The sequence below is a fragment of the Cuculus canorus genome, chromosome 14 (genome assembly GCF_017976375.1).
Source record: "Cuculus canorus isolate bCucCan1 chromosome 14, bCucCan1.pri, whole genome shotgun sequence".
In the NCBI taxonomy this organism is placed as follows: Eukaryota; Metazoa; Chordata; class Aves; order Cuculiformes; family Cuculidae; genus Cuculus; species Cuculus canorus.
In genome coordinates, this window is record NC_071414.1 from 10106706 (window position 1) to 10133966 (window position 27261).

At 40.2% G+C, this 27261-nt stretch overlaps 1 protein-coding gene across 8 annotated transcripts; it reads left to right on the plus strand.

Annotated features, from left to right (window-relative positions):
• The first annotated feature begins 391 nt into the window (after positions 1-391).
• CREBRF (CREB3 regulatory factor) lies at positions 392-27015 on the plus strand. 8 transcript variants are annotated; one of them, XM_054079495.1, is made up of 11 exons: positions 392-1340; positions 9929-10106; positions 10259-10348; positions 11097-11222; positions 12081-13164; positions 13683-13784; positions 17360-17554; positions 19586-19775; positions 20223-20296; positions 20702-20824; positions 21051-27015. In XM_054079495.1, exons 2-11 carry the CDS (start codon positions 10098-10100, stop codon positions 21164-21166), a joined length of 2109 nt encoding a protein of 702 aa, XP_053935470.1. In that variant the 5' UTR covers positions 392-1340; positions 9929-10097; the 3' UTR covers positions 21167-27015. The 8 variants fall into 8 exon arrangements, with proteins under 8 accessions (XP_053935470.1, XP_053935471.1, XP_053935473.1 ...); XM_054079496.1 differs by lacking the exon at positions 392-1340 and adding an exon at positions 1751-1875; XM_054079498.1 differs by lacking the exon at positions 392-1340 and adding an exon at positions 1751-1875 and having other exon boundaries at positions 13686-13784.
• Positions 27016-27261: the final 246 nt, after the last annotated feature.

Below are 27261 nucleotides of genomic sequence, written 5' to 3' on the forward strand. Positions count from 1 at the left end.
TGCAGTGAGTGAAAACTGGACAGCAAGGATTGCCTTAGAAATACAATCGTGTTCATTAATGAAAATAAGCGTAGCGACGAAGCCCGGAACAGTGGTTTCTTTTTCAAGTTGCCTACTACTGAGAGCTGTATTTTGACATGCAGAAGCTGTGCACCGTAATGCTGTATAGTCCGTGTCCAATAATTCCTAAAGAAATGGGAAACAAAATGACCTTATAAAAACTTAGGCTGTTGTTTTATTTGGGTTTTTTTAAGTGTGTGGAGGATAGGATATGTTGACATTGTATGAGGAGGGGGCAGAAATGCTCCAGGACATTGTTGTCAATTTTGAATGTGTAACTTCTTTAAATACCAGTCTGCCTGTGGTATTTACCTTAAAACGAGACATCAAAAAAGAAGTCATTGTGATACGCAGTGGTACTGCTATTTTTTGCTATTTTTTGAATTGCCGCTTTTTTTAACAAGCTTTTTCTTTTAGGTTCTAATCTGTCACTCGTTGTAGAAGATACAGGAGGAATTACACAGAGTTCACATGGTCTGTTTCACTGTTGGTGAATTTAATATAAAGGACTACTCAAAGCCCGGAGGAATGAGGCACCAGCCTATTTTTATTTAGGTGCTTCCCAGATGAAGAGATGTGCCTTTGTGGGAATGGTGAATGTTTGCTCTGAAGCAAATGCCAGGTGATAGCAGATTGAAGAAGCTGAAAAATAACGTTTTGTTTCTGTTCTGCTGAATGCTATGTGACCTTACTGTTTGCAGCGTGATTACGGAATGCTCTGCTCTGTGTGTGCCAGGAATTAACACCGCTTCAAATAACTTTTTTTTGCATGGCTGCAGGAAATGAGAGCAGACGGATTTAGCCACTGGTGTTTAACAAACAGTGCAGGTACCAAAGCCTCCAACAGTTTCCTCTTGCTTCGTGACAACAGAAGAGCACGCAGAGTGCTAAAGTATGCATGAAAGAAGCTCGCTAGTCATTGAAATGGATGGGAAGGCTGGGTCTGCAGGGGAACAGTCTGATCTTGGTACTTGCGTTGGTATTCTGGGGAAAGGTAAAAGTGAGGAAGGTTGAGGGAATTGATGCCATAGTCAAGTGTTGAAGACTTCTAAGTGGCAAGTGTTGGCAGCATGTAGAGCCAGTGTTTAGATCCGGGTCATTTCATAGAATCATAGATTCAAACACCTTTAATTTCTTTTGTTCACATTGCTTAGGAAGTTCGAATATCTGCGCCCTTCACAGGAAACTGTTCTGAAGAGTTTATGGAAGTTTGCTTTTCCTCTGCTGGAAGTCATAGGAGCATTTTGCTGATGTGAAAGGCTCCGAGTTAGTTGCCAGAGGTGGGTGGCTGGTCTGTTGTTTCCAGAACCATGTGTGATGATGTCAGTGGGGCAAAAAATTAGTTTCTTTTCTCTGCATTGTCAGGCACAAGGGGCTTTAGGTGCAGTGGAAAGAAGTCTCAGTACTGCAGAGGAGTGTGAAAAGCAAAAAAAGTTGCATAAACAACAGCATAAATAATTTTTACCACTAAAGGAGAAGGGCGAGGGGCGTTGAGCAGCGATTGCTGGGTCTGAGATGCCGCAGACGCTACCGTGACACCGGCAGAGCGCGGCGGGAATGCTAACCTACCGCCCGCCTTAAATAGGCCCCCGTGCCATCACGTGACGGAGGCGGCCCGGCGCGCCATTGGCCGGCAGGGCGGCGCGCGGCGATTGGCTGACGCGGCCCCCCCTCCTTCCCACGTGAGGGGGGCGAGTCACGCGATTTCCGGGAACCCGTCAGGAAGGGACATAAACAAAACAAACCCCGCAGCCGCATGGAGGGTCCGGGCCGGAGCGCGCGGGGCGGCGCCCCCTGCTGAGCCCCGGCCGCCCGGTGAGTGCGGGGGCGGGGGGCTGCGGGAAGGGGTGTGTCCGCCGGGCGGGGACGGTGCCCGACGGAGCCGCCGAGCCCCCTCTGCTGCCCCGGCCCCGCCGGGGGTGTGGCTGCCGCGGCGGCCGGAGGGCAGCAGGGCGCGGGGGTGCGCGGCTGCCGGTGGCCCGAGGGGAGCCGCGGGGGCGGCCGCGTCTCTGCCAGACTCCATCCGTGGGGAGCGTCCCCGCGAGTCTCGCAGCCGGCGCCGGGGAGACGAAAGCGCCGTCCCGCCGGCGGAAGACCGGTCGTGCCTGTTGTGCGGGCTGCCGGGCATCGCGGCGGGAGGGTCCGCTCTCGCTTTTCAGGCTGCTTCGCTTTCGACCTGCAGGAACGGCTGACGCGGGGGGGACAGCCAGGGGCTGACCCGGGGGTTCCCGGCCGGGGTCCCGGGGGTCCCGGGAGGGGCGCTCCCCGCTTCGACACGGCGCTCATTGGGGCGGCGGAGGGTGTGGACGGTGTCACCGGCGCACGGGGCCGGTCCGGTCTCCCGGGCAGCGGGGGAGGCAGCGAGGGAGGCGAAGGGGGCTGGGCGGGGGGCCGCCTCCCGCGGGGCAGCGAAGCCCTCCGCGGCGCTAGGGCCGGGGTAGGGGCTGGCGGGGGCTGCCGGCGCCCCGCGGGAAGGCGAACGCGTGCCGTGCCGGCGGTCGGTGCGGCGGGGAGCGGCGGAAAGAGGGGTTTGTTTACATGTCGCCTCGCCCGAGCTTGAAAGGGGCGCTGGGCGGGTGAGCGGCGCGCTCGGCGGCCAATGGGCGCGCGCGAGGCCGGGGCGTGAGCCAGTGGGCGCGCGGCGCGGGGCGGGGCGGGGCCGCCATGTTGGCGGGGAGGTGTGTTAGTGGGTCAGCGGCGGGGGGCGCCCTGCTCGCGGGCCCGGGCCTCGGGGCGCCTCTGGCTGCGGGGGGGCGGGCACCGAGGCAAGGGACCCCCCCGGGACCCCGGCTGCAGCCCTCAAAGCCCCATGCCTCTTGGGGTCGCGGCTCGGCGAGGTGCCCGCGGGGCGACAGGTAATTCAGCGCTCAAACCCTACCGTGTTTCCAGGCTCGTGTCTGGGCTTCCCTGCCAACAGCCTGAACTGCTCCAGTCATTCATCCATGCCAGCTAGAACGCTCGCTCCCTGCTTAAAAGAAGCCTGATCTTTATGTTGTGAACACTTGAGGGTCACCTGTTGAAATCGGGCAATACCCAGCATATAAAACTCCTTCCCCTACTGTCTTTCAAATACTTTAAAATGTTTTAAGGGTGATGGTGGTTGGCCTTTGGTCTAAGATCACTTAACCAGGTGCTTCAAAGCATCCTCGTGGGGAGAGCTGTTGTTGTTATTGTCATTATTATTGTCGTTGTTGATGTTATTATTATTATTATTATTACATGTGTGTAATAATAATAACAAGAATTATGGGAGGCCAAATACAGGTGTTTTAGAAACTTGGTTGCTTTTTGTTGTTGCGAACTTAATTGAGAAGTTAGAATTTCTGTAGGAAATATAGTGGGTGACTGCTTTAGGTGGTTTCCTGCAGAAATATCAGTACGCAGTGACAAACATAATAAGAAATTTCTTCACGACGAGCATGGTGAGATACCCAGGCTGCCCCATCCCTGGAGATGTTCAAGGCCAGGCTGTGTGGGGCCTTGGGCAGCCTGATCTAATGGGATGTGCCCCTGCCCATAGTAGGGAGGTTGGAACTGGATGATCTTTAAAGGTCCCTTCCAACCCAAACTATTCTATAATTCTATGATAGGACTTTTTAGAGGCGTGAATAATAACTCGGAGACGTTACACGGTGCTTTGTAGCAAGTAGTTTACCTGAGCAAAGAAAGAGTTGTTCTGTGTTTGTTGGGAGTATTAACCAATACGAGAAACTTGCAGCAGAGGCATCGAGCCAGTGAACATCCTTGCCGCGTTTAAATAGTGAGAGGGGCAAAAGAGCTTTTTGAAGGACTATGTTTTAAAGTCCCTTGAGTGTTAGCGGGAATTAATCGGGAATAAATAGAAGCTTTAGTCCACCTAATAGGCTGATAGTGTGGTATAAATAAGGGAACACGCTGGTTTGGATTCCTGTGATTTGCATGTTCCCGCTGTGTGGCCTGTGAAGCCTAATTAAATGATGTTTTAAAATAAAAATTTGATAAGGGTGTTTGACGCTTCATAAGAAGTGCCTGAAAGCTAGTAATGGCTTGAAAGTCAAACCAAAAGTTTGCTGAGAATTGTAGATTTTAAGGTTTAGACCTTGCTGTGATAGCTTCCCTGGTTATATTATGTTAAGACCCCGTCCTTCTGATTTTGAACTCCAGAGGTTTTGGGTTTTTTTACTTTTGGACTATTTTGACTCATGCATTTTGCTTATTTGTTGCTGGATTAGAAATATGCAGTACTGATAACTCATTTTTAACAAAAGTGCAGTGAAACATAGAATATGAAGAGTAGACTATGATTATGCCGCTCCCTTCACCGTAAAAGGTTTTTTTTTCTGGGAACTATGGAAGTAATATTTTTTTAGCCTGAAAGAGTTTGCAGGGTCGAGGAAAAAAAATATAGAACCAACTGCAGGGATGTAGAACATTACTGGAGATTGTAAGCTAAATTGTTGTCTAGCTTTGCTTTTGTTTTCTGTCTTTGCTTTGATCACACTCTGCTTCAGGGGAAATCTCTGGCTCAAAAAGACATTTGAATGTTAGTCTTACTGCTAATTCTCTTACACAAACAACACTCCTAACTGTACAGTGGTATTTTAATAAAAGTTTATGTAATTCATATTTTAACTATAAAATTTTTTTTAATTAATGGAAGCATGTTAATGTAGTTCTAATAAGATTAACATGCAGCATTTCCCACTCTTGGCACTAAAATTATAATAGAATCTCAGTCTTTATTCCAGAATGTGTAGAAAAGCTAGCACTTCCAGTAGGAATGTATTATTAAATGTGCATAGTTGTTACAAAATACGTAGATGCAATATATTGTCTGTTCATTTAAAATTAAAAAAAAACTTACTTTCTTCTGCCTCTTGCACGGGCATCTGCCTGTTTGCTTACGCAGTCACGCTGGAGTGGAATACCCCTCCAGAGCTGAGTAGCTGGCGTTGTCATGTTGGGGTATTAATTCAAACAAAGACTGTAGGACTATATTCTTTTCGGTACTTTTTCAGCACTTTTACCTGCGGTGCTGTGTGTGTGATTGGAACCCAGAGCTTCTGTTCAGTGGTATCACTTCCAGATCTTGAAGCCTCTCTGCTCTGGGCAAGTAGGATTAGAAAAATTATACTGAGGGGGAAGGGAAGGTCAGCAGAGGAAAAGGAACAAAGGCAGTGAAGTAGCAGTTTCCCCTCTCCTGAAGGCTTAAAAGAAGTGAAACAGTCCTCCTATCTTTAGTTCTTTAAACTGGCAATGCTCCATCAAACTTGGGATCTGGCTGTCTTAAGCAGCTACTATTTGCTTTCCAGCGTAGAGAAAGTAAGGGGCTAATGTCTTAGATGCTTATGCTGGCATTTTAGTACAGATATATCACTGAAAAAGCAGAGAAACTTGGCTTCGAGTGAGCAGGTGAATGAGGCTATAGTGGGTATAAGCAGAGGAAGACCTTTTACAAGACTGTCTTTGCTCATCAGAAAAAAAAAACAGAAAACCCCACAACAGAAAACTTAGTGTCTTTGTGGTGGGGGAGAAAAGTAAAAAGATTATATTTAAGTCTGGCTGGTAATTGAAGAATCATGTAGAAAGAAGGGGAAAAAAAAGTAATAAGAGCATTGCGTTTAGAGACAAAACTAAGGAAAATATGTTCACTCAAAGACTGCACTGAGCAGAGTATGTTCTGTGAGAGGAAACAAATTGGCACAAACTGCAGAAGGAAAAAAAGTTTTAAGAGAAGCGTAGGAGAACTTCTTGCTTCTCTAGCTGCAGTACTTCATAAAATGTCCAGGTACAGCAAACACTGCATAATATGTAATGGTTCTTTTAAAATAAGGGGCAGAGTTTTTGCACGTTCTCCGAAATTCGGAGTTCGTCATTCTGAATGTTTCAACCTGAGTTTGTGGGTTTAGTATGAACAGACTCTCATGATGTGCTGTTTTATTATCTGCATCAAAACATGTAACTTAAACAGCTGTGCTGTATGATGCACAGCCATCATCATGAAAAGTGCAATTGTTCACGTAACGTATTTATAAAGGGTATTTAGCTGCTGTGATAATAAGCACTGTACAATCAACCAAATGGTACAGCAGCATGCTGTGTGCTTTTCAAATTGTACAAAATACACATCTGAATTGAGACAGAAATAGCAACTTTAGTTATAGCTAGAGTACAAATGATTCATACAGGTGACCGAGGAGGACTTTCAGAGTTGTCAAGCTGAAAGGTGGCAGTTTAGATTCTTCTCTTACAGGGGCTTCTGTGGAGGCAGTGTATTGTTGCAAAAGGGTGTTTTGCTTGTGTAGGGCAGCGGCATGTGCGTGGTAACTGCCATGTTTTTCCTTAATGCTTTATGTTTTGAGTTCAGGTCCTGCTGCCTGCTAGTTCAAATGTACTGCTGCATCAGCAGTGTCGTGTAAGAAGCCTGCCGTTGGAGTGTTTGAAGTTCAGTCTTCCCGGGTGTCCTGAGACCACTATTGAACTACTTCAAATGCACATTTTCGAAAAATAAATATAAACGCAGAAGATTTTTTTACTAGGATTTGTCATTAGATTAACGAATTATTAACTCTGTAGAACTGGGTTTGGTTACTTATTGATGACTGACAGGGATTTTAACCAATATATATTTGCATGTCTCCATATGCTTAAATGTGATACGAACATAGGAGATGTCTTGCTCTTCCTTATGCCCATCTGAATGAGCGAGCCTTCTCCCAGGAGCAGGGTGCAGTTCTGCACCGATGTGACTCAAGAATCTGCAGACACAGAACCAACTCAGGGACTGGCTCCTTAATCACCTTAATCTGATTTAAATGCAGGCTGCTGCCAAAAGGAGTGGCAGCACCCTGCCCTCGAGCTGTGTATTCCACCTGCTATTCGGTTGCTGGGAAGCAGCTACAGGATTTCAGCTCTGTATCTCTGCATTTGAGAAAGGCTGACGTAAGGTGTTCATGAAAACTGTTCTGAAGTAGCAATTCTTGCTATGTTTGTCTTCGGTATTCTTATACTGCTGTTCTTGAGATCTACAACAGATCTTTGAATTCATTCAACTCTGTATTTGTTATAGCGAACATAACAATTGTACTGTTCTGTTCTAACTCAGTCTTGGGCTGAGAGTCCCGATAACGATAAATTCTGTAAAAAAAAAAGGGATTTGAGCTGCAGTCTGTGAAGTTACTTTCCTGCACGGCAAGTTCAGATTCTGCATCTGTGCTTCCATGTGTGTAATTGACTTCTACTCTACATCTTTATTTACTGTTACATTAAAAAATAGCAGTAGTTACATACGAACAATGTGAGTCCTTTAATGAAGATCTTGATGAATCTGGGAAATACAGAAAGCTGTTAGGTCTGCTTTGTTGGGAGTGTGAAGTGTTGGAAGCTTGTGCGCTTAGACCGTGCAGCTCTCTGAGGCAATGTCATGGCCTCACCATGTTTCTCCGCTCCATAGAGCTACTAAGAAAAATCTTACGTTGTAGAATACTTGAATAGATCCTAATGGGATTCTAACAACATTTGAGTATAACTATTATAAAATTACAAGAATGGAATATAAATAGATAAGCTGATACACTGCTTTAACCTGGTAGGGCATACACTGTCATTCTTAAATGGTGCTAGAAGCTTATAGCTAAAAGATCACGCCAGTCTTTGAGATTGTAAAAGTATTTTGAATGTTTAAGGTCTGTTCTGAGGATTTCTAAGTGTTCCAGAAGATCCCTGGTCCTGACACTTGGAAGCATTGGTCAGTTGTTACTGGAGGCTGTGTTAGTACAGATGAAGTTTTACCCCCCTTTCCTGGTTGTGCATGAAGCACAGCGGAAAGGCTTGAGGTACCTTTTCAAACAAAAACATAATGGACAATAACCAGTAAAGAAGCAGCAGACATCTCCTTTCTTGACCCTTTGTATCATGCAGCGACGGAACTTTGATAGTTTCCCATGTGAACGCAGATGGTGCTGGTGGTGGTCTGGTGTTGACGTCAAAGTACTAATCTGATGTTCTGTTGAAAAAGGCATCAGTCTCCGCCACTCCGTATGGAAAGAAAGATACTACTCAGGTGTCGGTTGGTATTAAAGATTATATTCTCCTTGCCTCTTTCTTTGTGTATGAGAAAATGATTTGTTTGTTTTAAAGAACAAGTCCTTCCTCCTGGGTCGGGCCAGGCTGAAAAGTGAATTAGTTGTTCATACCATATTTAACAGCGTAGGCAGGACAAGTTCTGCTGCGGAATGGCCTTTGGTGGGTGAAGGGAAACAGGGGTTGCTGAGGCACGTTGCCCTGCAACACAAGCTTAATTTTTAATGTCACTTTAAGATACATAAAAAGAGTTCCCTGGAAGTTTTAGAGCAGAAAGATTTTTCTCAAAGGATCTGGCTCTTACTCGACACAGGGCCCTACCAGGAACGCCTTGCTTTGGCAGTGGTAGCATGATTTTGCTGAGAACTTGTGTATAACCGGACTCGTGGTTGTTGTTCTTTATATTCCAGCTGATATTTGAAAAGCAGTATGGTTTGATAAGGAAAGACTTTTTTGCATAGTGCCTGTTTTTACCACAGTTTGATGGTTTATATGCTGAATATAACAAAATAGCTGAGATACTATCTGCAAGTAGGAATAATCACGGGGATGCTATCATGTGCTGGTGGGAGGAGGGTTCTGAGCATAGCTCCGCTGTAGGAGAACACTTCTAATTTACTTTACTATTTGTTTTCCAGAACGGGAGGATAAACATAGCCTGGGCAGATTGCATTAAAATGACTGTACAAATATGATGGTTCGTTTTTTTGATCATGATCATCTAATGCTGGTTTTTTGTTAAAGGGGCTTTTTATACAAGGGAAGGGAACTTGCAGGCAAGCACAACAGTAAGAAACCAGCATCCTTGAAGACAAAGTAGTTACATTAGATACTAAGGTTTGATACCATGGATGATATTTTTTTATTACTGTTTTTGATGTAACGTTCTTTTTTAGTTCCTGTTACTTATTTTATGAATCTTTTGTCATACTTTTAGTGTAGATGTAGTTACTGACATTTGTGCTAAGGTGCTTGCTTTTCTACAGTTCCGTTTTTCCTTACGTTGTTAAGGAATGCAGGATTAAGCAGGATATGAGGCTTGGAAAAGTTGTCAGACACATCTGAAGTAGCAGCAGGTCTCTAGAAACTGTTACACTGGTGAAATTACTGATAGGTAAATCAGACAAATTTCAGCACGTTCCTTACTTGAAGCTAATAAAGAAGACATTTTATTAGACAACTCTGAATTTGGCACAATTTTTAATTAGTGCTGGTGGGGAAGGCTGTCTGTTTCCTTCCTTTACTGCTGACAGGGACCATGCTTGCTGTGATCCCTCTACCACTAGATGTTGCTGTCTGAGTGATTGATAACACTGTTATCTCAAGTTAGGTGGATTAAACTCTTAAGAAAAGGAAGAGATATCACTGAAACAGTATCACAGCCTACTCTGAAATTAGTATTTTCAAACGTTTGTCTGAGACATTTTTAGAATTTATCGGCTCTGTTATATTAGTCATAAAGATTGCTTCTCTCTTGTACACCCAGCAGTATGCCAGTGATTATTTCCAATTAGGCACGCTTTTTTCGTATGTCTGTAGAGCTCATGGTCTCTATAGTGAGGAAAAAAGGCAACAAAATGAAACTCATCCAAAAAGGTTTCTGCAGGAACTCTGTTCTGTAGCATCTGTGGGTTTTAATTCAGTGAAATGTGGCAGAGGAAGAAAATTACTGTACATTCCAGAATGAGGAATAATCACTTTTCAGGGGAAATTTTTGTCTACTTCACTTTGGCTGTTTTTTAAGCACCACCTTTTTGGTGAAGGAATACTTACCGCCTTGGGGGATTGCTGTGTTTCTTCTGCACAGAAGTCTACAAATAGAAGAGCTCCATCACGGTGAACTGAAGTTATCCTAAGGAAAAATTTCATTGTATGGATTGTGTAAACTCACTGAGGCTGAAGTAAAGCTGGAAAGGAATCCACAAGTGAATAAAACAAGAAGTTTGGAATTGGATTTGGGGAATCTGGGCTTGGAAATGCCTCAGGTAAATCTATTATGATTTTGTTTACTTCTGTAAATAAGTTTCCCTCCTTGTTTTTTTTTTTTTAAAAAAAAAAAAAAGCAGTAGTTTAAGAGCAAATATGACTGGCATTAGCAGGGATAATTTAGAAGAGATTAAATGGTGTATATTTTTAGGATTCCGGTAGTGCCTGTGATGGAAGCTGTGTTGCTGCTCTTGGTGCTGTATTCCTTCACGCAGCAAGATTCAGCGAAGTTGTCGTCTTGGTGAGGGTGGATGCCTGGAGAGCAGCCTTTTATAACTGCAGTGATTCACACATCAGCACACTGAATGACTTTCAGCAGTACAGTGTTTCTCCCTTCCCAGCCCTCAGGGCAAGTCTAGAAGAAAAGTAGAGGTCTGGAATTAAATGCAGCAGAAAGCCTTGCTGTGCATTCCCTGCATGCCCAGTCATCCTGCATAATGGTTTTTTGCAAAGTTCCACTTTGTTCTTGAGAGATCTAACATTCTTAATTTAGTTGTAATAAATTTGCTATTGTTCCAGTCTCAGGTGGAAGTTTTAGGAATTCTAATGGTTCTAAAAAGTCAGCACTGCTTTAGTGTAAATGATTTGCATTAAGATGAAGGCCCTGCAAGCATGTAGTGCCTATTGATACTCGCAGATCTTGCCAGTACTCCCTCTCCTCCTCTGTGAATACTAACATAACCCTAAACTTGGCGAACTCATGAGAATTTCAAACCAACAAAACAGAATGAATAAGCAATGCTCTTACCGCTATATGACGAATACAGATGCGACCTTTGATTAAAGAGCTGCATGTTGTTAGCTGCTCTTAAAGCATTCTCTCATTCTGAGAAATGGCATGCTTATCTGTGTAGGTAAAAAAAACTTCAGATGCAAGTATAGCACATGTTCAGAGTTGGATGAAATGACAATGTTCTTTATGTTTTATTGAAGAAAAGAATATGCCTTTTTATAGCATGCTTCAAAGGTCAGTATCAATTTTATTGTAGCCCAGTGTGAGTGGAATGGACCCTCCTTTTGGGGACGCCTTTCGGAGCCATGTCTTTTCAGAGCAGACTCTGATGAGCACGGATCTCTTGGCAAGCAGTTCAGATCCAGACTTCATGTATGAACTGGTAGGTCATCTTTCTGTGTGTGTACGTAGCTCCTTCTCCTTGACTAATATGCTGAGTTCATGTATTTATAAAGGAGTATTTGTTCAAGAATGCTAGAGGATTATTCGTTACTGCTAGCTACTGATTAGGGAAGACCCTAATTGCTTGTCCAGCAAGTATGGTGCTTCCTAAATAGATGTGTTGAAGCTGGCCATCAGAAGAGGCTTGATACGCAAGTCTCAAATAGAGCTGTGTTGATGTTATGCTATGCTGCTTGAGACTCTTCCTTACAATCTTTTCTGCAAGAGCAGCTATACGCTACTTCACCCAAGCTGTGAATGCAGGGAAAGCAAAATAAAAGTTGACTCATGAGCTACTTACACAAGCATTTTTTCTTTTTTTTTCTTTCTTCCATGCATCAAAGTCAGTGAGGTAGCTGGCAGTTGTTAATTGGTCATAGTACAACAAGGTTTTCCAGGGACTGGTAAACTTTAGCATATACTTTTAAGCACGCAGCAAAGATTGACCTAGGTTAATCGAAACTAGACTAGCTTGCTTGTGATGTATTTTGTATTTTAAATGTGTGGATATTGGTACAAATCTAGTTCCTGGTGACCGGATGAACTTGCAATAGCAGAAAAAGAATTCAGTGGCATTTGACTTGTATCTTTAGCAATCTCTTCAGAAGGATCTGCTGCTGAAGCACAGGAGCTGGATTTCATTCTGACCCTCCAGAAGAAGCTTTTAGTTGGAAGTTGAGTTATCTTCATGTTATCACTCTCTTTCACTTCACTGGAATTAAGCTAACAATACTAGATTAAGTAGAGGACAAAGATGATTTTTTTTAAATTGATTTTTATCTTGTCTTATATTGCACAGGACAGAGAAATGGACTATCAGCAAAGCTCCAGAGACAACTTACTTTCAATGGAGGACTGCAAAGACCTTGAGAACTTGGAGTCTTTCACAGACATCCTGGACAAAGAGGCTGCTCTCACCTCAAAGTGGGAGCAGTGGGACACCTACTGTGAAGACTTAACTAAGTACACTAAATTAACCAGCTGTGACATCTGGGGAACAAAAGAGGTGGATTACCTGGGCCTTGATGACTTTTCAAGCCCATACCAAGATGAAGAGGTGATAAGCAAAACACCAACACTTGCTCAGCTTAACAGTGAGGACTCCCAACCTGTTTCTGATTCTCTCTATTACCCTGATTTGCTCCTCAGTGTAAAACAAAACCCTTTAAATTCTTTGCTACCTGGCAAAAAAATTGCAAACAGAGCAGCAGCCCCGGTCTGTTCCTCCAAGAACGTTCAGGCTGAGGCACCTTTGTCGGACTGTGTTCAGAAGGCAAGCAAACCTGCAACTCAGCCTGCTTCCAGTACACAAATCATGGTGAAGACCAATGTGTGCAATAATGAAAAGGTGAACATTCATGTTGAATGTAAAGACTATGTTAAAAAGGCAAAAGTAAAGATCAATCCTTTACCACAGAGCAGACCAGTGCTGAGCCAGACTCATGCTGATGCAGCAAAGGAAAACACCTGCTATTGTGGTGCTGTAGCAAAGAGACAAGAAAGGAAAGGAATAGAGTCCCCACATAGTCACAGTACACCTCCTGGTTTGCCTTTTAAAGAGACTCAAGAGCTGCTCCTCAGTCCTACCCAGGAAACTCCAGGACTTATTGTGGGGGAGAGCAGTCTTTCTGCCAGCGCATCAGTGTCAGATTCTTCACAGAAGAAGGAGGAGCACAACTATTCTCTTTTTGTAACAGACAGCTTGGGTGAACAGTCAGCCAAAGGAGACCCTGAGGAAGATGAGGATGATGATGATGATATTGAAGATGAGGACCATGATGAAGGATTTGGCAGTGAGCACGAGCTGTCTGAAAATGATGACGAGGAAGAAGATTATGAGGATGATAAAGATGATGACATCAGCGATACTTTCTCAGAACCAGGTACTAGCAATGTTGGGGTTTGTTAACGTGGAGGTTAATGGATTTGTCTGCTAAGCAGAAAAGAATGCTTTATAGTTACAGATGAGCAGCACTGATCTTAAATTATGAACTTTCATCCTAGATTTTCTGAGTGCTTTGCAAGATGCAATTAATTAAAACTATCCAAGGTGTCTGTTGCCCTGTTTTGGGAAAACCTGCCTAAACTGTGGTCATACAAAAAACATAATGATGGAGAATACAGGAAACCTAGTTTGTAAGCTAAATCATAGAGCATCTACATGCAATTGTTGTCATCTGGTTTTGTGACTTGACAATAGGATGTGCAGAGCTTTCTAGTCTTCAGTAGGTTGCTGCTTTGAATTTATCCAGCGTTGTATCACTTGATAGCTGGTATGAAGTCATAGCCTGAGTGAAATGATTTCATGATTGCTTAAGTCCTACTGTAGGTACAGTTTTCCACAGAATCCAGAGAATACCTACCACTGAAACTAACAGAACTGTTTCTTGGTGGTTTTCAGCAGTAACACTTAGTGAGTCTTCAAAGGATACTGAATTCTTCTCTTCTGCATCTAGAAATGGAGCCTTAACAACAGAAATAAGAACTAACCTTCACCTAGAAGGTAACAAAGCGGTAATGTGCAAAAATAAAATCCAAAGGGAAGAAAGGGACAGGACTGTAGCCAAGTATTAGTTTCATTGTAGAAAGTGTCATAATATTCACATTTCATAAGTGCTTTGTAGTAGAGTATAAAAATTAAGGTATTCAGACATTTGGCAATATGTAACTTCATGGGGGAAAGCAGCTGAAATTTTGTGTTTTTAAAAACAGCAGCTTCCCTAAAGCTTGTCAGTGTTTGTTATACTGAACTCTCAGATTAAATTATTTTCTAAGTAGATTTCCTGAGTTGGTGTTGAACTTGTTAAGCATAATGCTCTTTATGTTACTTTTACGTGTGCATAACACATTTTCATTAGGATTTCAAAACCTCTTCCTCCCTTCTTCTGAATTGAATTCCCTCTGCTCCCTGGGGCTTGGAGTAGCTATTACAGCTTTGCAATGATTGCTGTACTGCACAGTGCTGTGCAGCCCACGGAGGCACATTGCACAGAAAGCCTGGTAACCTTGAAGAAGAGATGTCGTATGAAAATATTGGGGTTTCATTTGGTGGAGTTACATTAACTATTTGCCGTTTGTTCAGATTTTACTCATGAGCAATCTCTTCTGCCTTCTAAACAGAATTACATTGTACGGAACAGAAGCTGAGGAAATTGGCTCATATTAGGGTGCTAGAACTTTTAAGTGAATGCAGCCGTTCACCTCGAGTATGGTGATATTAAAATGTCACCATAGTTTGGTTATATGAGAAGGTAATCTCTTCAGGGTTTGTTTGTAATTTGTGTTCCTTTTTTTACCTGTAGAATAAAGGTAAATATTATGGGTAAAGTTTAAAAAAATAAGCCTATATTCATAACACTAAAAGCGAAACCAGTTGATAAGTTTAGAGCGAAGATATAATTTACTGAAAGGACAAAAACTTAATACTTATTGCTGATCCTCTGATGTATTTTATACACAGTGTACTTTTGTTTATTCTCCTTCATGTATGTGCATGAAATGTTTTCTTAAAGCATTTGTGTTGTCTGAGGAAACACTTGGATATAGTAAAATTGAGGAACTTGGAGAAACAACTAAAAAAGGGATGGGCTGTCAGGAACATTTGGGCAACAATGTTTTTATTATTACCATGGCAGGGATTTAGCAATTCTGTTCTCCTGCAAAGGGGAACAAAATTACCAGCCCAGGCTTTTTCTATCACTTCTTTATTTTGTGCCATTACTAGAATATTTTGCCTATCTCATTTAATAGAAATATTTGTAAATGACTGCTTCTTTGATAAGTAGTCAAAAGATTCCAGAAATGGAAGATGCAATAACTGATTCAGTTTTCATTAGCACTGGAGAAGAAAGAACTGAAAGAGAAAAGTACTTTTAGAGACATGGGGATTTTTTAAGAAAGTTGCATTGCATCTATTCTGAGCATCTGCACAGTTTGGGGGAAAAAACTCAGATGGTTTGACAGAGCTCGCTGTGATTCAGTCGTAAACAGAACAGGGTTTCTGGTTTTGTTTTGGTGGGGCTACTTTTGCTGTTAGTCTGGTAACGTGCAGAAGTCGCATCTATCCTCTTCTCTGTTTTACTTAATTTAACCCTGGCAAATTCAAACCTAAAACCAATGTAAGGGATGTGAACCAATTTTTTTTTTAGGAGATATCTGCAATGGGAGTAAATACAAGGTAAATACAAGAATTCTTTCAGATTTCCTAGTCTGCCAAAGAAAGTGAAACGGCTACATGATCTCAGCTAAAAGGAGAATTCAAGGAAGATGAATGCTGTGCAGGAAAAAGCTAAACAGATTTGTTTCACTCCTGTGTGTTTTGGACTAGATTAGGACATTGCACTAGACTATTTTATGTAACTAAAATGATAGCAGGTCAAATGTTAGAGTTGCAAAGCAGGATGCATTAAGTCAGCATAATTTCAGTTGCTAACTTAATTATGGTTTAAGTAAGCAAACAGGAAGTCTTCATTTTAACCTTGTTTTACATTTGTGCACATTAACTCTTAAAGAGATTTTTTTTCATTGGTTGGCTTAGTTCTGTGGTATCCTGAAGATGGGCTAAATTTATACACATCTTGACATGTTTTCTTCAAAAAGAAAGTAAGGGTTTTTTTAAGAGTATTTTATTAATAATTATATAAATATTTGAAACTGTCAGAATCATTTTGGCTGTACAAGAAAATGTTTTATAAAGCATGTTTCATTGTTTGATTTGCCTTTAAAATCCTGTCTTCTTAATCAACTAAAGAATCAAAGTAAATGAGTTGATGAAATGATTAGAAACAGAACTTTAGAAGTGATTTCATACTTCTGCCCACCTAACTTTTATTCATACTTTAGGTTATGAGGTGAGAGTCAGACCAGAGTAAGAAAGTTTGTTTATCCTCTTTCAACTGGTTTTTCAAGTGCAAAGAGACTAATTGAATGGACTATTTTAAAAAGAAGAAAGTGTTCTTTGTGCTACTGTTAAAAGATGAGGCAGAGCTCAAGCATATGGGGTCAAGGCTTGTTAAACTTGCAGTCTGTTCAGTGGTTGGCTTTGCTTTAAGCTTCATTGGTGTGTGGGATGTTTTCAAATCCATTCCTTTTTAAGTAAATGTAAACTATCACATAGTATTTTATTACAAAAAGCAATGTAGTGGTTTGTGGGTTTTAAGCTTGGTATAGGTTGCCTTTATTTTCTAAAGCATGCATAGGGTTTTAAAAACTGTGGTTTATGTTTATATAATTGTGGCATAAATATTTATGCAATGTGAATAGTGGCATTACAGTTTCTGTGTACTTCACAAACAGTTCACCATATTAAATGCATCATAATATACCCCTGAAATATTGCGTAGCTTCACTGTGGATCATTTCTCTTCATCCCACTAGAGGGGCAAGGAAGAGATTGGACAGCTTGTGTCCAGATCCCTCCAATTTATACGGCCTTTTCCAATGGGCTTTAGGTCATTGTCCTGATAGCAGAGGCCCCTTCATTTAGTCTAGTAGAGATGGCTGGTTTGATTTGTTTCCTGAAGGTGTTCAGATTCAAGGAAGAGCAGGAGTTGGATTCAGTGATCCTACTGTGTCCCTTCCAACTTAGAATATTCTACAATTGAATAGTTTGTTAGTGCTTTGCTTATCTATCTTTATTATCTGCTTTTCTTTCCATGCTTTTTGATTAGAGATTGATTGAAATGTAGAGGCACGTTAGGATTGTGTTACTACAAATTCATGGAGAAAATTGTCAGGATGAAAGACTGTTCTCCAACAGCTGTTGTCCATACTCTGCAGTGGTGGGATTGTCGGGGGCAGGAGCAGTAGCGCTTAAGGGGTCAGAGAACAGAAAGGGACTTTCAGTGCATAAATAATTTGTCTCTATTTAACTGATGAAGCACCATCGGTAGCTCCATGTCTGTCTGTGGATTTAAGGGAAGTATCCAGTAGCAGTTGACGCTGAAAACCGAGTCCATTATATAATGTAAAACAGGCCTCGTCTGTGGTTTTGCTCTTAACTTGAATAATCAGTCCACCGTGAAAGGGCTAGAAACAGTTTTGTCAACATTATATAAAGAATGCAATGCATCATTTTAGGCTATGAAAATGATTCTGTGGAGGATTTAAAAGAAATGACTGCAATATCCTCTCGGAAAAGAGGCAAGCGAAGATACTTCTGGGAGTACAGTGAGCAACTAACACCATCACAACAAGAAAGAATGCTGAGGCCATCTGAGTGGAATCGAGATACATTACCGAGTAACATGTATCAGAAGAACGGTCTCCATCATGGTAAGAATAGAGTCCTGATTACAAGTGAATGTCTTTCATTGTGCCACCTTCAGTAGGCAAACTCCCACACTTGCAAGTGCTTAGAAGTTGTGTTTTGGCGATGAGCATAAATCAATAAAACACTGCGAGTCTGTTGCTAAATTAGCAGAGTTCTGCATGGTGTCCAAGGAAGGCACAGTGAACATACAGTAGTAACTTTCAGTGTGGTTTCCTCTAGAGGCAAGTGGATGAATTGAGAATTGTAACTTCCAAGGGTGTTTAGTGGAAGCCTGAAGTGTTGGTAATTTTCTCATTGCAGTACTGTAAACATTGTGGATGGGTTGCTTGACTGATATTTGCTCCTCATAGCTGTTAGTTTCAGTCCTGCTTGTGTTAGAAGTTAGCTGGAAGTGTTCTGAGGGGCAAAGTTCACATTAACCGCAGTATGAACTATAAGGTTTAACTGTCTCTTTTTGCTCCTCCCTACTTGTTCCTCCCTCCTATGTGAATGCAGCTCAGTGAAGCAGTTACACTTCTGTGAATAAACTATTTCTTTAAAATATCCTCCTAGAAACTTAAAACTAATTGGTCTTAACAGCTGTGGTTTATTCACGTAACTTTTTGATTAGCAATTTGCTGTTCCACACACATGATTAACATCACCCAGAACAGACCACTGTTAGGAGTAACGTTTGTTTTCTTGTCTCAGGACCTCTTTGATAGGCTGCTTCATTTGAGTTTGGCTTTGAATGAGAAAATGAAATCAGCTTCCCTGCTTGTAATGTTTACATTGCCTTACAATTGAAAATTACTGTCCTTAATGTGGCAATTCAGCTTCTGTTAAACCAGAATATTTTTTGACTGTTGCTACTTGTTGATACCCTTGGAGGTATTTAAAAGACAGGGAGACAAGGCGCTCAGGGATGTAGTTTAGAAGTGGACAGGTAAGGTTGGACTCAATGATCCCAAAGGTCTTTTCCAACCAGCCGATTCTGTGATACCATGATTTATTCAGGGAAGAAAACTTTTTTAATCTCCTTAGTTTTTTATATGCTTATTTATGTTGTTGTGAAGTATCAGTACCTCAAGTCCCTATCACTGCTCCTTCTTATGAATGCTTATATCTGTATTTGTTACTAAACAACAAATAATCAGACATACCTTGAGGACTCAGTCCTACTGGATGCTTGGAGAAATAAGTGGCCTTTAAGTCAGGCGTGCGTGCTAGGGATTTGAAGGCTCAAACACTATTCAACATCCAGAAGCTACAGTATATAACACATGCAAGATTTTTTAATTTTCATATACAGACATACTCAGGTCATCTATGACCTCAGATAAATCATGCTAGATTATCAGCTCTCTAATAAGTACTTCTGGAGCAGATTTTGTTAGTTTTATTTCATGCAATTATTTGTAACAAATGGCATTTCTATTAAAAATCTGGGAAAAGGCACATAGCAGTGTCAGAGAATCTTAAGAAGTAAAGATTTTGTCTTTATGTATGTATTTCATGAGGAAAGCCAGACCTTAAGTAGCTTCAAATACATATAAAAAGGATTGACCAGCCTTTTTGTGGATTGTTGAAACTTGATATCACTGAAGGTGGTTTCAGTTCCAGGCCTCGACACTGAATACAGAAATTTAACAATAAGATTATTTAGGAATTTATTCAACTCAAGTGTGCAAGAGGATATATTGGCTGAACACATGAGTTAGAAGGTTACAGTTGGGACAAAACAACTGGGTTTAACTTGTAACATACATTTTTCAGCACAGTTGTGTGTATACTATCTGTCACATCTGCTTGGCCAGCAGTATTTGCTCTTATCAGATCGGAATATAATATGAATTGTACAAAGTAGTGTATCTGGAAATGCTCCTCCTATTGTGAAAGGCCGCAGGGATCACACGATTCCATTCCATTCTTTTGTAATGAACAAAGGAACTTATACTGCACTCAAAAAATACATGTTTAAGAATGTTTTTCTTTGCAAGTTTGTGTACCTATTGTGTCACTTCTCAACCCAATTTTCTGCATATTTAAAACAGGAAAATATGCAGCAAAGAAGTCACGGAGGACTGATGTAGAAGACCTGACTCCCAACCCCAGAAAACTTCTACAGATCGGTAATGAACTGAGGAAGCTGAATAAGGTGATCAGTGACCTGACGCCAGTCAGTGAACTTCCCTTAACTGCCAGACCAAGGTCAAGAAAAGAAAAGAACAAACTGGCTTCCAGGTAGGTATTAGATAAGGCTACATGGGTGAGTAAATTTGGATTGCTACAACTGGACAATTAGATCTAACTAATTTTTGCCTCAAGAGATCCTGCTTCATTGTGGCAGTTCCTGCAATGGCCTAATGACCAGCTTATGGTGAAGCAGGGCAACTGGCACTTTGAAGCTGTAGTTTGCCTGTTTCCTAGATAACAGTGTATTTCCACGGGGAGCTGGCATACTTAGCTGCAGGGCAAAAGATTGATACAGTGATAGAATCCACCAGTGTGAAAAGTAAGCAAATATAGGTAGCAGAGTGATTTTGGTGAAGGTGAGTGAGTACACAAATGATTCTGTATGTCACAGCTCCATGAGTGTGGGTTGATAAGTTTGTGTGGCAAACAAACAGATGCTCTTAGTATTCTGGCATTTTTGTTAGTGTTCTAATTCTTCCCCTCTTCTTACTATAGGGCTTGTAGGCTAAAAAAGAAAGCCCAGTATGAAGCCAATAAAGTAAAACTCTGGGGTCTCAACACGGAATATGGTAAATACAACTCTTCACATCTTAATTTTTCTTTTGTTCAGACAAGCCTGTGTATTGCACCATCGTGTAACCTGGGTCATACTTGATAGTTTATAGAAAAAAACAGGGTTGGTACAAATTCAGCATTTTTGTTGGTACAAAACCAGTCCACTCTATAAAGTGTACGTAAATTGGGTTACCTGCAGCGTTGAGCTACTTTACTGATAGAAATAGTGTAAATGTATACATGTAATGTAAACATCTTTTAAATATGTTTACAGATGTAATCTATTACATCTTAATTTTACAGTAAGTGTGATGTGACACTTCGTGATGCTTACAGATAATAGTGTATGGACAACTGTGGATCTCTTTGGCTCCGGGGAAAATGTGCTGTAAATCCAATCCATTTTTTTTTCTTTGCAGATAATTTACTGTTTGTAATCAACTCCATTAAACAAGAAATAGTCAATCGAGTGCAGGTACCTAAAGATGATAGAGGAGTCAACATGGAACAAAAGTTGAACGTACTTATTAAAGACACTATTGGTAAGCAGTAAACTTAATTCATTTGCATATATGTGAAGAGACCTGTCATCTATGATACATTGGATTGCAAACAATATCTGATATAGAGAAAAGAAAAAAGGGCTTTGTAATTTCAGTTTTCTGTGCCTTTTGCTTGGTTCATTGGCTTTGTATTACTTATAGGAATGTACATGTAGGTGCAATTAATAGTAAGCTTACAGCACATTTTCTTACTCTCCCTTTGTAGGACTACCTGTGGCTGGACAGACATCAGAATTTGTGAATCAAGTATTAGAGAAGACTGCAGAAGGAGACCCCACCGGTGGCCTTGTAGGGCTACGAATACCAATGTCAAAAGTTTAAGACATTACTTCAGCTGTTTTCATAGGTCGCGTTCTTCCTGTGTTGTCAAGTACTTCATTGTAAATCCCATTCTGGTCTGCATGTCGCTTTAGCGTTATGTGAACACTTACAGTTAGGTTCCATTGTTTTTAAATAACAATGTAGTAAATCAAATCAAAGCATGATATAAAATGCTTAATAGCATTTTTGGAGCATAAACCAGATAGTTTCAAAGCTCCTTTAAGCTTAAATGCAGAGATGAGGGTTCTTTTTAAAATTGTTATCTAGGACCAGAATATCTCACCTTTGTTTTAGGAGCAAACCCGTGGTTTTGCTAATAAAAATTTTTAGTATATGCCAGATATTGTGACAGGTTTATGCTCCAAGTAAAAATAAGAGGAAGTGGGTTTTTTTGGTAAAGCTGTCAATTTAGGGAGCTTTTGTTTTGTTTTGTTTTTTAATAATTGGATTTTCTTTTGTTGTTCTTAAAAACACAGTAAGCTTTCTTTGCAACCATTAACTTGTACATAGCACACATGGCATTAGAGCTAGTGTGCCATATAAGACTTTAATTTTCTGAGCTTAATATAGTATTTAAATGTCTGTGCAAGCAAGAGAAAAAAGTCTATTCTTTGTGCCTTGTATTTTTGGGGGAGAGCTATCAGTATAAGCTGGTAAAGTTTTGTATGAAGAAAACCCCAAGGGGAAAAACCAAGATGTATAGATGGTAAGACTATAGGTTTTAATGTATTTGTTCCAGCTCTTAAAATTTTTGAATGTATATAGGAATATGTTGAAAATGTAGATATATGCCACAGAGTCTATGTATTGTATAAAAGATGGCTCTAGAAAACTCAATTTCGGTACTTTGGCCGGAAGAAAACAAATACTTGCACATTAATGCGATTGTTTATTTTTGTACCAAAGACAAATGCAACTGATATGGCGAACTGCCAGTCTAAGTAAAGTTTTGCACAGCTTATATGATACTGTACTGAATGTAAAAACAAATGAAAAAAAAAAAACAAAAAAAAAAAAGAAAAAAATTAAAGGTCAGGGTTAGGGATCTTACTGAACTGTGAATTTTTTTGTTTGGGTCCAATTATCTACAGAAGGAGCATTCATACCTAACAATATTATTTTGCTGTTCTTGTAGTTCGCTTCCATGGTAGATAAGTTGGTGGCCGTTTCAAAGTCTTTAAATCTTTTTTCTCTGCACTTACTGTAGGAGATTTTAATATATTTGGATTTTAGTAAGCTATTGGTAAAATAGTTTTCGACTTCGAGAATTTAAAAGAAATATTTAGCTTGTTGTAGTATACTTCCACCAAACAACCAAAATATAATTATTTTTATTGTAATGTGTACATATGTAAAGAGAAAAAAAGAGCTACAAATATCTAATTCCTTAGTTGCCACTTTTCCAGTTGATGTATTATTATGCATGTGATGTTTCCAAGGATCAACACAGGCTTCAGACAAAATGAAAAAAATTTATAGACTTTTATATTTTTGTACAGGTATTTCAAAACTAGCTTCTTCAAACTTATATGTGACTTATTCTTGTTAATTGAGTAGTTTCTATGATTGAGGAATATTAACACACAGTTCTTATTTGCTCTTCTGCTAATAAGAGTTGGCTTTGTAGTCAGTGTTAACGTACAGATTAAAAGCTTTAGCCTTTGATGAGAAAGTCTTTATCTGAAGGCAAGATCATTCTCTGGTTTCATGGACCCCCCCCTTTTCCTCCCTGTTCTTTCTCTCCCTATTTAAACATGACAAAACACTGTTTACTGAAAATAGAAATACCAAATATTTTCAAATGTAGCTGCTGAAAAAAAAATGCAAAAGTCCATGAAGGCTTTCTCCCCACTCCCTTTGGGGAATTTCTCCACTTCATTTCTAGTATGTCTGAGTTTGTTTGTACTGTGATTCCTTTTTTTTATAAGTAGATTATTTTTATATCCAAGCTTGTACTATAAAAAAAAAAAAAATCTGAGTCGGTAGTAGTGCAGTAAGAGTGGCCGATGAAGGTGGCGGTCCTGCACCTACTTGTGAATGTGCACACAGCTTACTTTGTATCTAAATATTTTGGAAGACTCAAAAGGGAGGAGGAGGCCAAAATACCACTACTGAGTTGTACAGAAAGTCTTTCCTGCAAGAGACTGAACAAATACCCAGGGCAATTTAGGCAAAACTTCGTAAATCCACTTAAGACTTGCAAAATCTGAGTGGAATGTGGGTGTTTTTGTTTCAGGTGGTGGTGTCGTTAGGGTGAGGTGAGAGTTGGCTGCTGCTTTATATGGTGGGTCAGATGTATTCCTGTTGTGATTATTGCTGATGGTGCAGTTATTCCAGAGATGCTCATGGCCCATAAAACCCCGACAAAGAATGTCTCTTGTGAAGTTAAGGCCACATCTGTACCAAGATTTGAATACTGTTGTTCCTTTCTGATGAATAGTGTTAATGCACTGCTCAGATACGAGAGCTCCCTGTGCTACTTACAAAGCGCGTAGACAAGGCAGTGCTTCTAAACGTTAAGAGAGCAGTTTTGCAATCAAGTAAAAACTTCAGTGACAAATTAAACTGACAAGGTATTAAAAAGCCCCTTTTTTCCCGCTCAAAAATATTGGGCAAATATAACTTTATAGCTTTTTATTTTTGTCTGAAAACCAGAATATGATTTTGGTCGAGCATTTCAAAGTAGACTTTGAATCTTTAGTGAATTCCATACCCTTGCATTTCAGTGTTTTCTATGTATTATTTTAAGTTAAAGCTTTTAAATAGTTGAGCTTTTTAATGTTGACACTTTATTTTGTACCTATTTATATGTATGTATATCTTAGAAAAGCACTTTGTTTAAAAGAAAAAAAAAAAAAAGAAACTGCGTTTTATATGATTCCTGCCACTTGCTGCTAACTCTGGGCTGGTCAGAATGCTGCAGCGATACTTGATATAAATAAAACCTGGCAGTAAAATGTAGAGTAAAGATAAGACCTTTTGCTGGTTTAACTTTATCATAAAGGTGACATAGGCAAGCTGTGCAGCTTTACATTTTAACCAGGGGACTCTGTGGCATTTAAACCGTCTAGAAATGGTTGTACTTTAATGCCAGTAACAATCTGCTTCCTCTAGTGTCATTAAAATATATACATTTAGTGTATACTTATCACAAACAGAAATCTTATAAGGGTATAAAAACCAACAAATGTACATGTTCTGTTTTTTGGCAATTGTGGCATGCATTTTTGGATGATCTTTAGAGAACACTGTTTTCTAAAGATTCTCAGTGTTCATACATGGTATGTGGATCTTAAAGAAGTCCTGTTTTTTTCTGTTTGTTTTTGAGTGTAGGCATTGTGAATATTCACTTTTACTCCTATATCCAAAAACAATTATACATTTTTGATTTAATACAAACAAAAGCTCTTCCTTTTTCTGATACACTGGATTCTGTAGAATTTGTTTCCATATTGAAAGCATGCTGTCATAACTGCTCTTGTTGAGATCTTGTCAGTCTGAACTTAGGTGCCACACTTTGAATCGATGGACTGCTTGTTCTGCTGTACCATGTATGATTCTCGTCCGTTCCTCCTTCCTTCATGACAGATGATGATGTGGCTTTATATTGTGCCTTACTTGTACATCTAGAACTAAATGTTTTTCATTCCCTCTGAACCCTTCTGAAATGGAATCAGAACTGATAAAAGCATCCTGAAGAAAGTCTGGATAGATCTGATTTCAGTTTCTCTCAACAGTAGTCCTTTTGTATTTATATGGAAGACTTGTTTTTGAATGGCCTTGCAAAATGTGGGGGTGCTCACAAAGGGTGTTTTTTAGCCCTAAACCCCTTTTGCTAACGCTTCTTTTTATGGTTTATTGAACACATTTACTGATGCTTGGTGAGTACTTTTTTTGGATGAGAGACTTACTACTAAAGCTGTGTTTACGTGTGGATAGGCTGGATTTTCTTATCATACCAGTGGAAATCATTGTGATTTAATGAAGTTGCATTGCTGTAAAGCTGATGTGGGAGTCAGGCTCAGCTGTGTTCAGTTCCTAATTCTTCATAGAAGAATTTTCCATACTAAGTGCGCCAGGAAAATGGTGTTTTTTAAAAAAAGAAAACAAAGCCACCAATGAAACAAACAAAAAATACCTAAATGGATGAAAGGTCTTTTAATTAACTTAAAAGCAACCAGACACTTCTGAAATATAGCAGTGTCAGTTTTGATTTTATTTTAAAAAGATCCCCTCCCCATAACATTTACCTGGTATTTGCCTTCATTAATAAAACAGTTAGCTTCTTCACAGAATATAGAGACTGGATGTGCTTTTCTTTTCCATAAATCATTTAAACATAGCTATTTTTTTAAAGCTTTAAAAGGCTTTATCAGGAGAATTTCAAAGGGTTGTATACAAGTTGCCTTCAGCAGAAAATAGCAAATGCAATTATGTTCCTCAAACGTGCTTGCTAGTCTTCCTGAAATTCTGTTGAGGCATAACCCGGTTATGTACCATGAATGTTAGGATCTGTATTTGGCCTTGAGACCTGAATTTCAAGAATGCATCTAATCATGATTCGATTTTCTTTTTAAGTCGGAGGCTTCAGTTGGAATCATCTAGTTAAGCGTGCTGCTAGATGTGTTCTTGGCTTATTGACACAGCCTTGCACACAGCTGAGGTTTATTTTGTTTACCCCAGGGATGGTGTGAAGTACATTTCAAACAGTCACTGCTTCAGTGACTGATTCTTCTTGTAACTGTATCAAGGGCATTAGTATGTTGAGAAAACACCACTCTGTAATATCTCTCAGTATAAATTGGGATTCTTAAATGTCATTAATGAAAGAGAGCACTTTTATATTCTATCTTCTTTGCAGCATACAAAAATATCTCTGTCTTTCTACAATTTACATTTCACAATATGCCATGTTTTTTCCCCCAATGCTTCTAGCATGATAAGGAGGTGTGTATGCGCACTGAATTATAATCCTCAGCCTCTTAGACATTCATGAACTGCCACAAGAGAAAATACTGACTACGCATTTATTGTCTTTCTAATGAGCTGTGGAGCTAAAAGTGGAGCCAGAGCTATTTTAAGCCACGCTTTTTTTTTTTTCCCCCCATTATAAGAAAGGCTCCAGAGTTTTTAGATAACATCAGTGTTCAGAGTTTCTCTTGAGTTAATACTTTGTAGTTAAGTATCTGTGTAATTTTGGGTGAGATAACTAGCTGCTGTAAGGAAAACTTCAGGATTGGATTTGGTATTGGCAAGAACACACTCCACCCTATCAAAATATTCTGATTAAGAACCAAAACTTATTAGTAGCACTTAATTTTACTGATATTTCTTATAATGATGGATAGTCATACGTTCTGATTTGAATTTTCTATGTTCTCAGAAAATTATGTCCAAGTAAATCTTACTGCTCAGTATTTGTGGTTGGCTGAACTCTTAAGGCTGATGAGACGTGCGGATGTAGGTGGTTGACAGGCCAAAAAAAAAAAAAAGGCATTTTAAACAAAACATGGCATCCTGTTCTGCCTGTGCTTGGGGTCATGATTGTAATGCTGTCCTTGGTATTCTATAATTAACTTCCAACTGGAGCTCAGAAAAACTTACTGAAAGTCTTGTCTCTGTTAGAAAACAAATTTACCTTGTTAAAAGCATGATCTGTTAAGAGTTGCAATGTTTAATGTTGGTTGATAGTTGTGCAGTTTTTATTTTTTTGAAAAGAGGCACAATTAAACTTTTGACTTTGTTTACTCTGTCACCCTTGAGCCCTAGCACTTCTGTTCTGATACAAATTCATCAATGTATGCAACATCCTTTGTAATTTAAAATAAAAATTGTGGAGGAAATACCGTCTGGAATCATTGTACGCGTGGAGTGACAGTGAATGCCCTGTGTTCCCCTGAAGTAAAAGCTCACGCTCTCCTGGTACTGCCAAGCAACTTCCCGCTGGAAGGCAGCAGAACCAGGTATGGGGATCCCTGGTTTCCCTCAGCCAGGGCTCGTGCTAGCAGCTGCCTCGCCACGCTGCTGGGTCGCTCTGGTGGGAGCAGGAGAGCCTGGACTGCAGCCCACCAGGACCTTGCTGTGATCACAGTGGT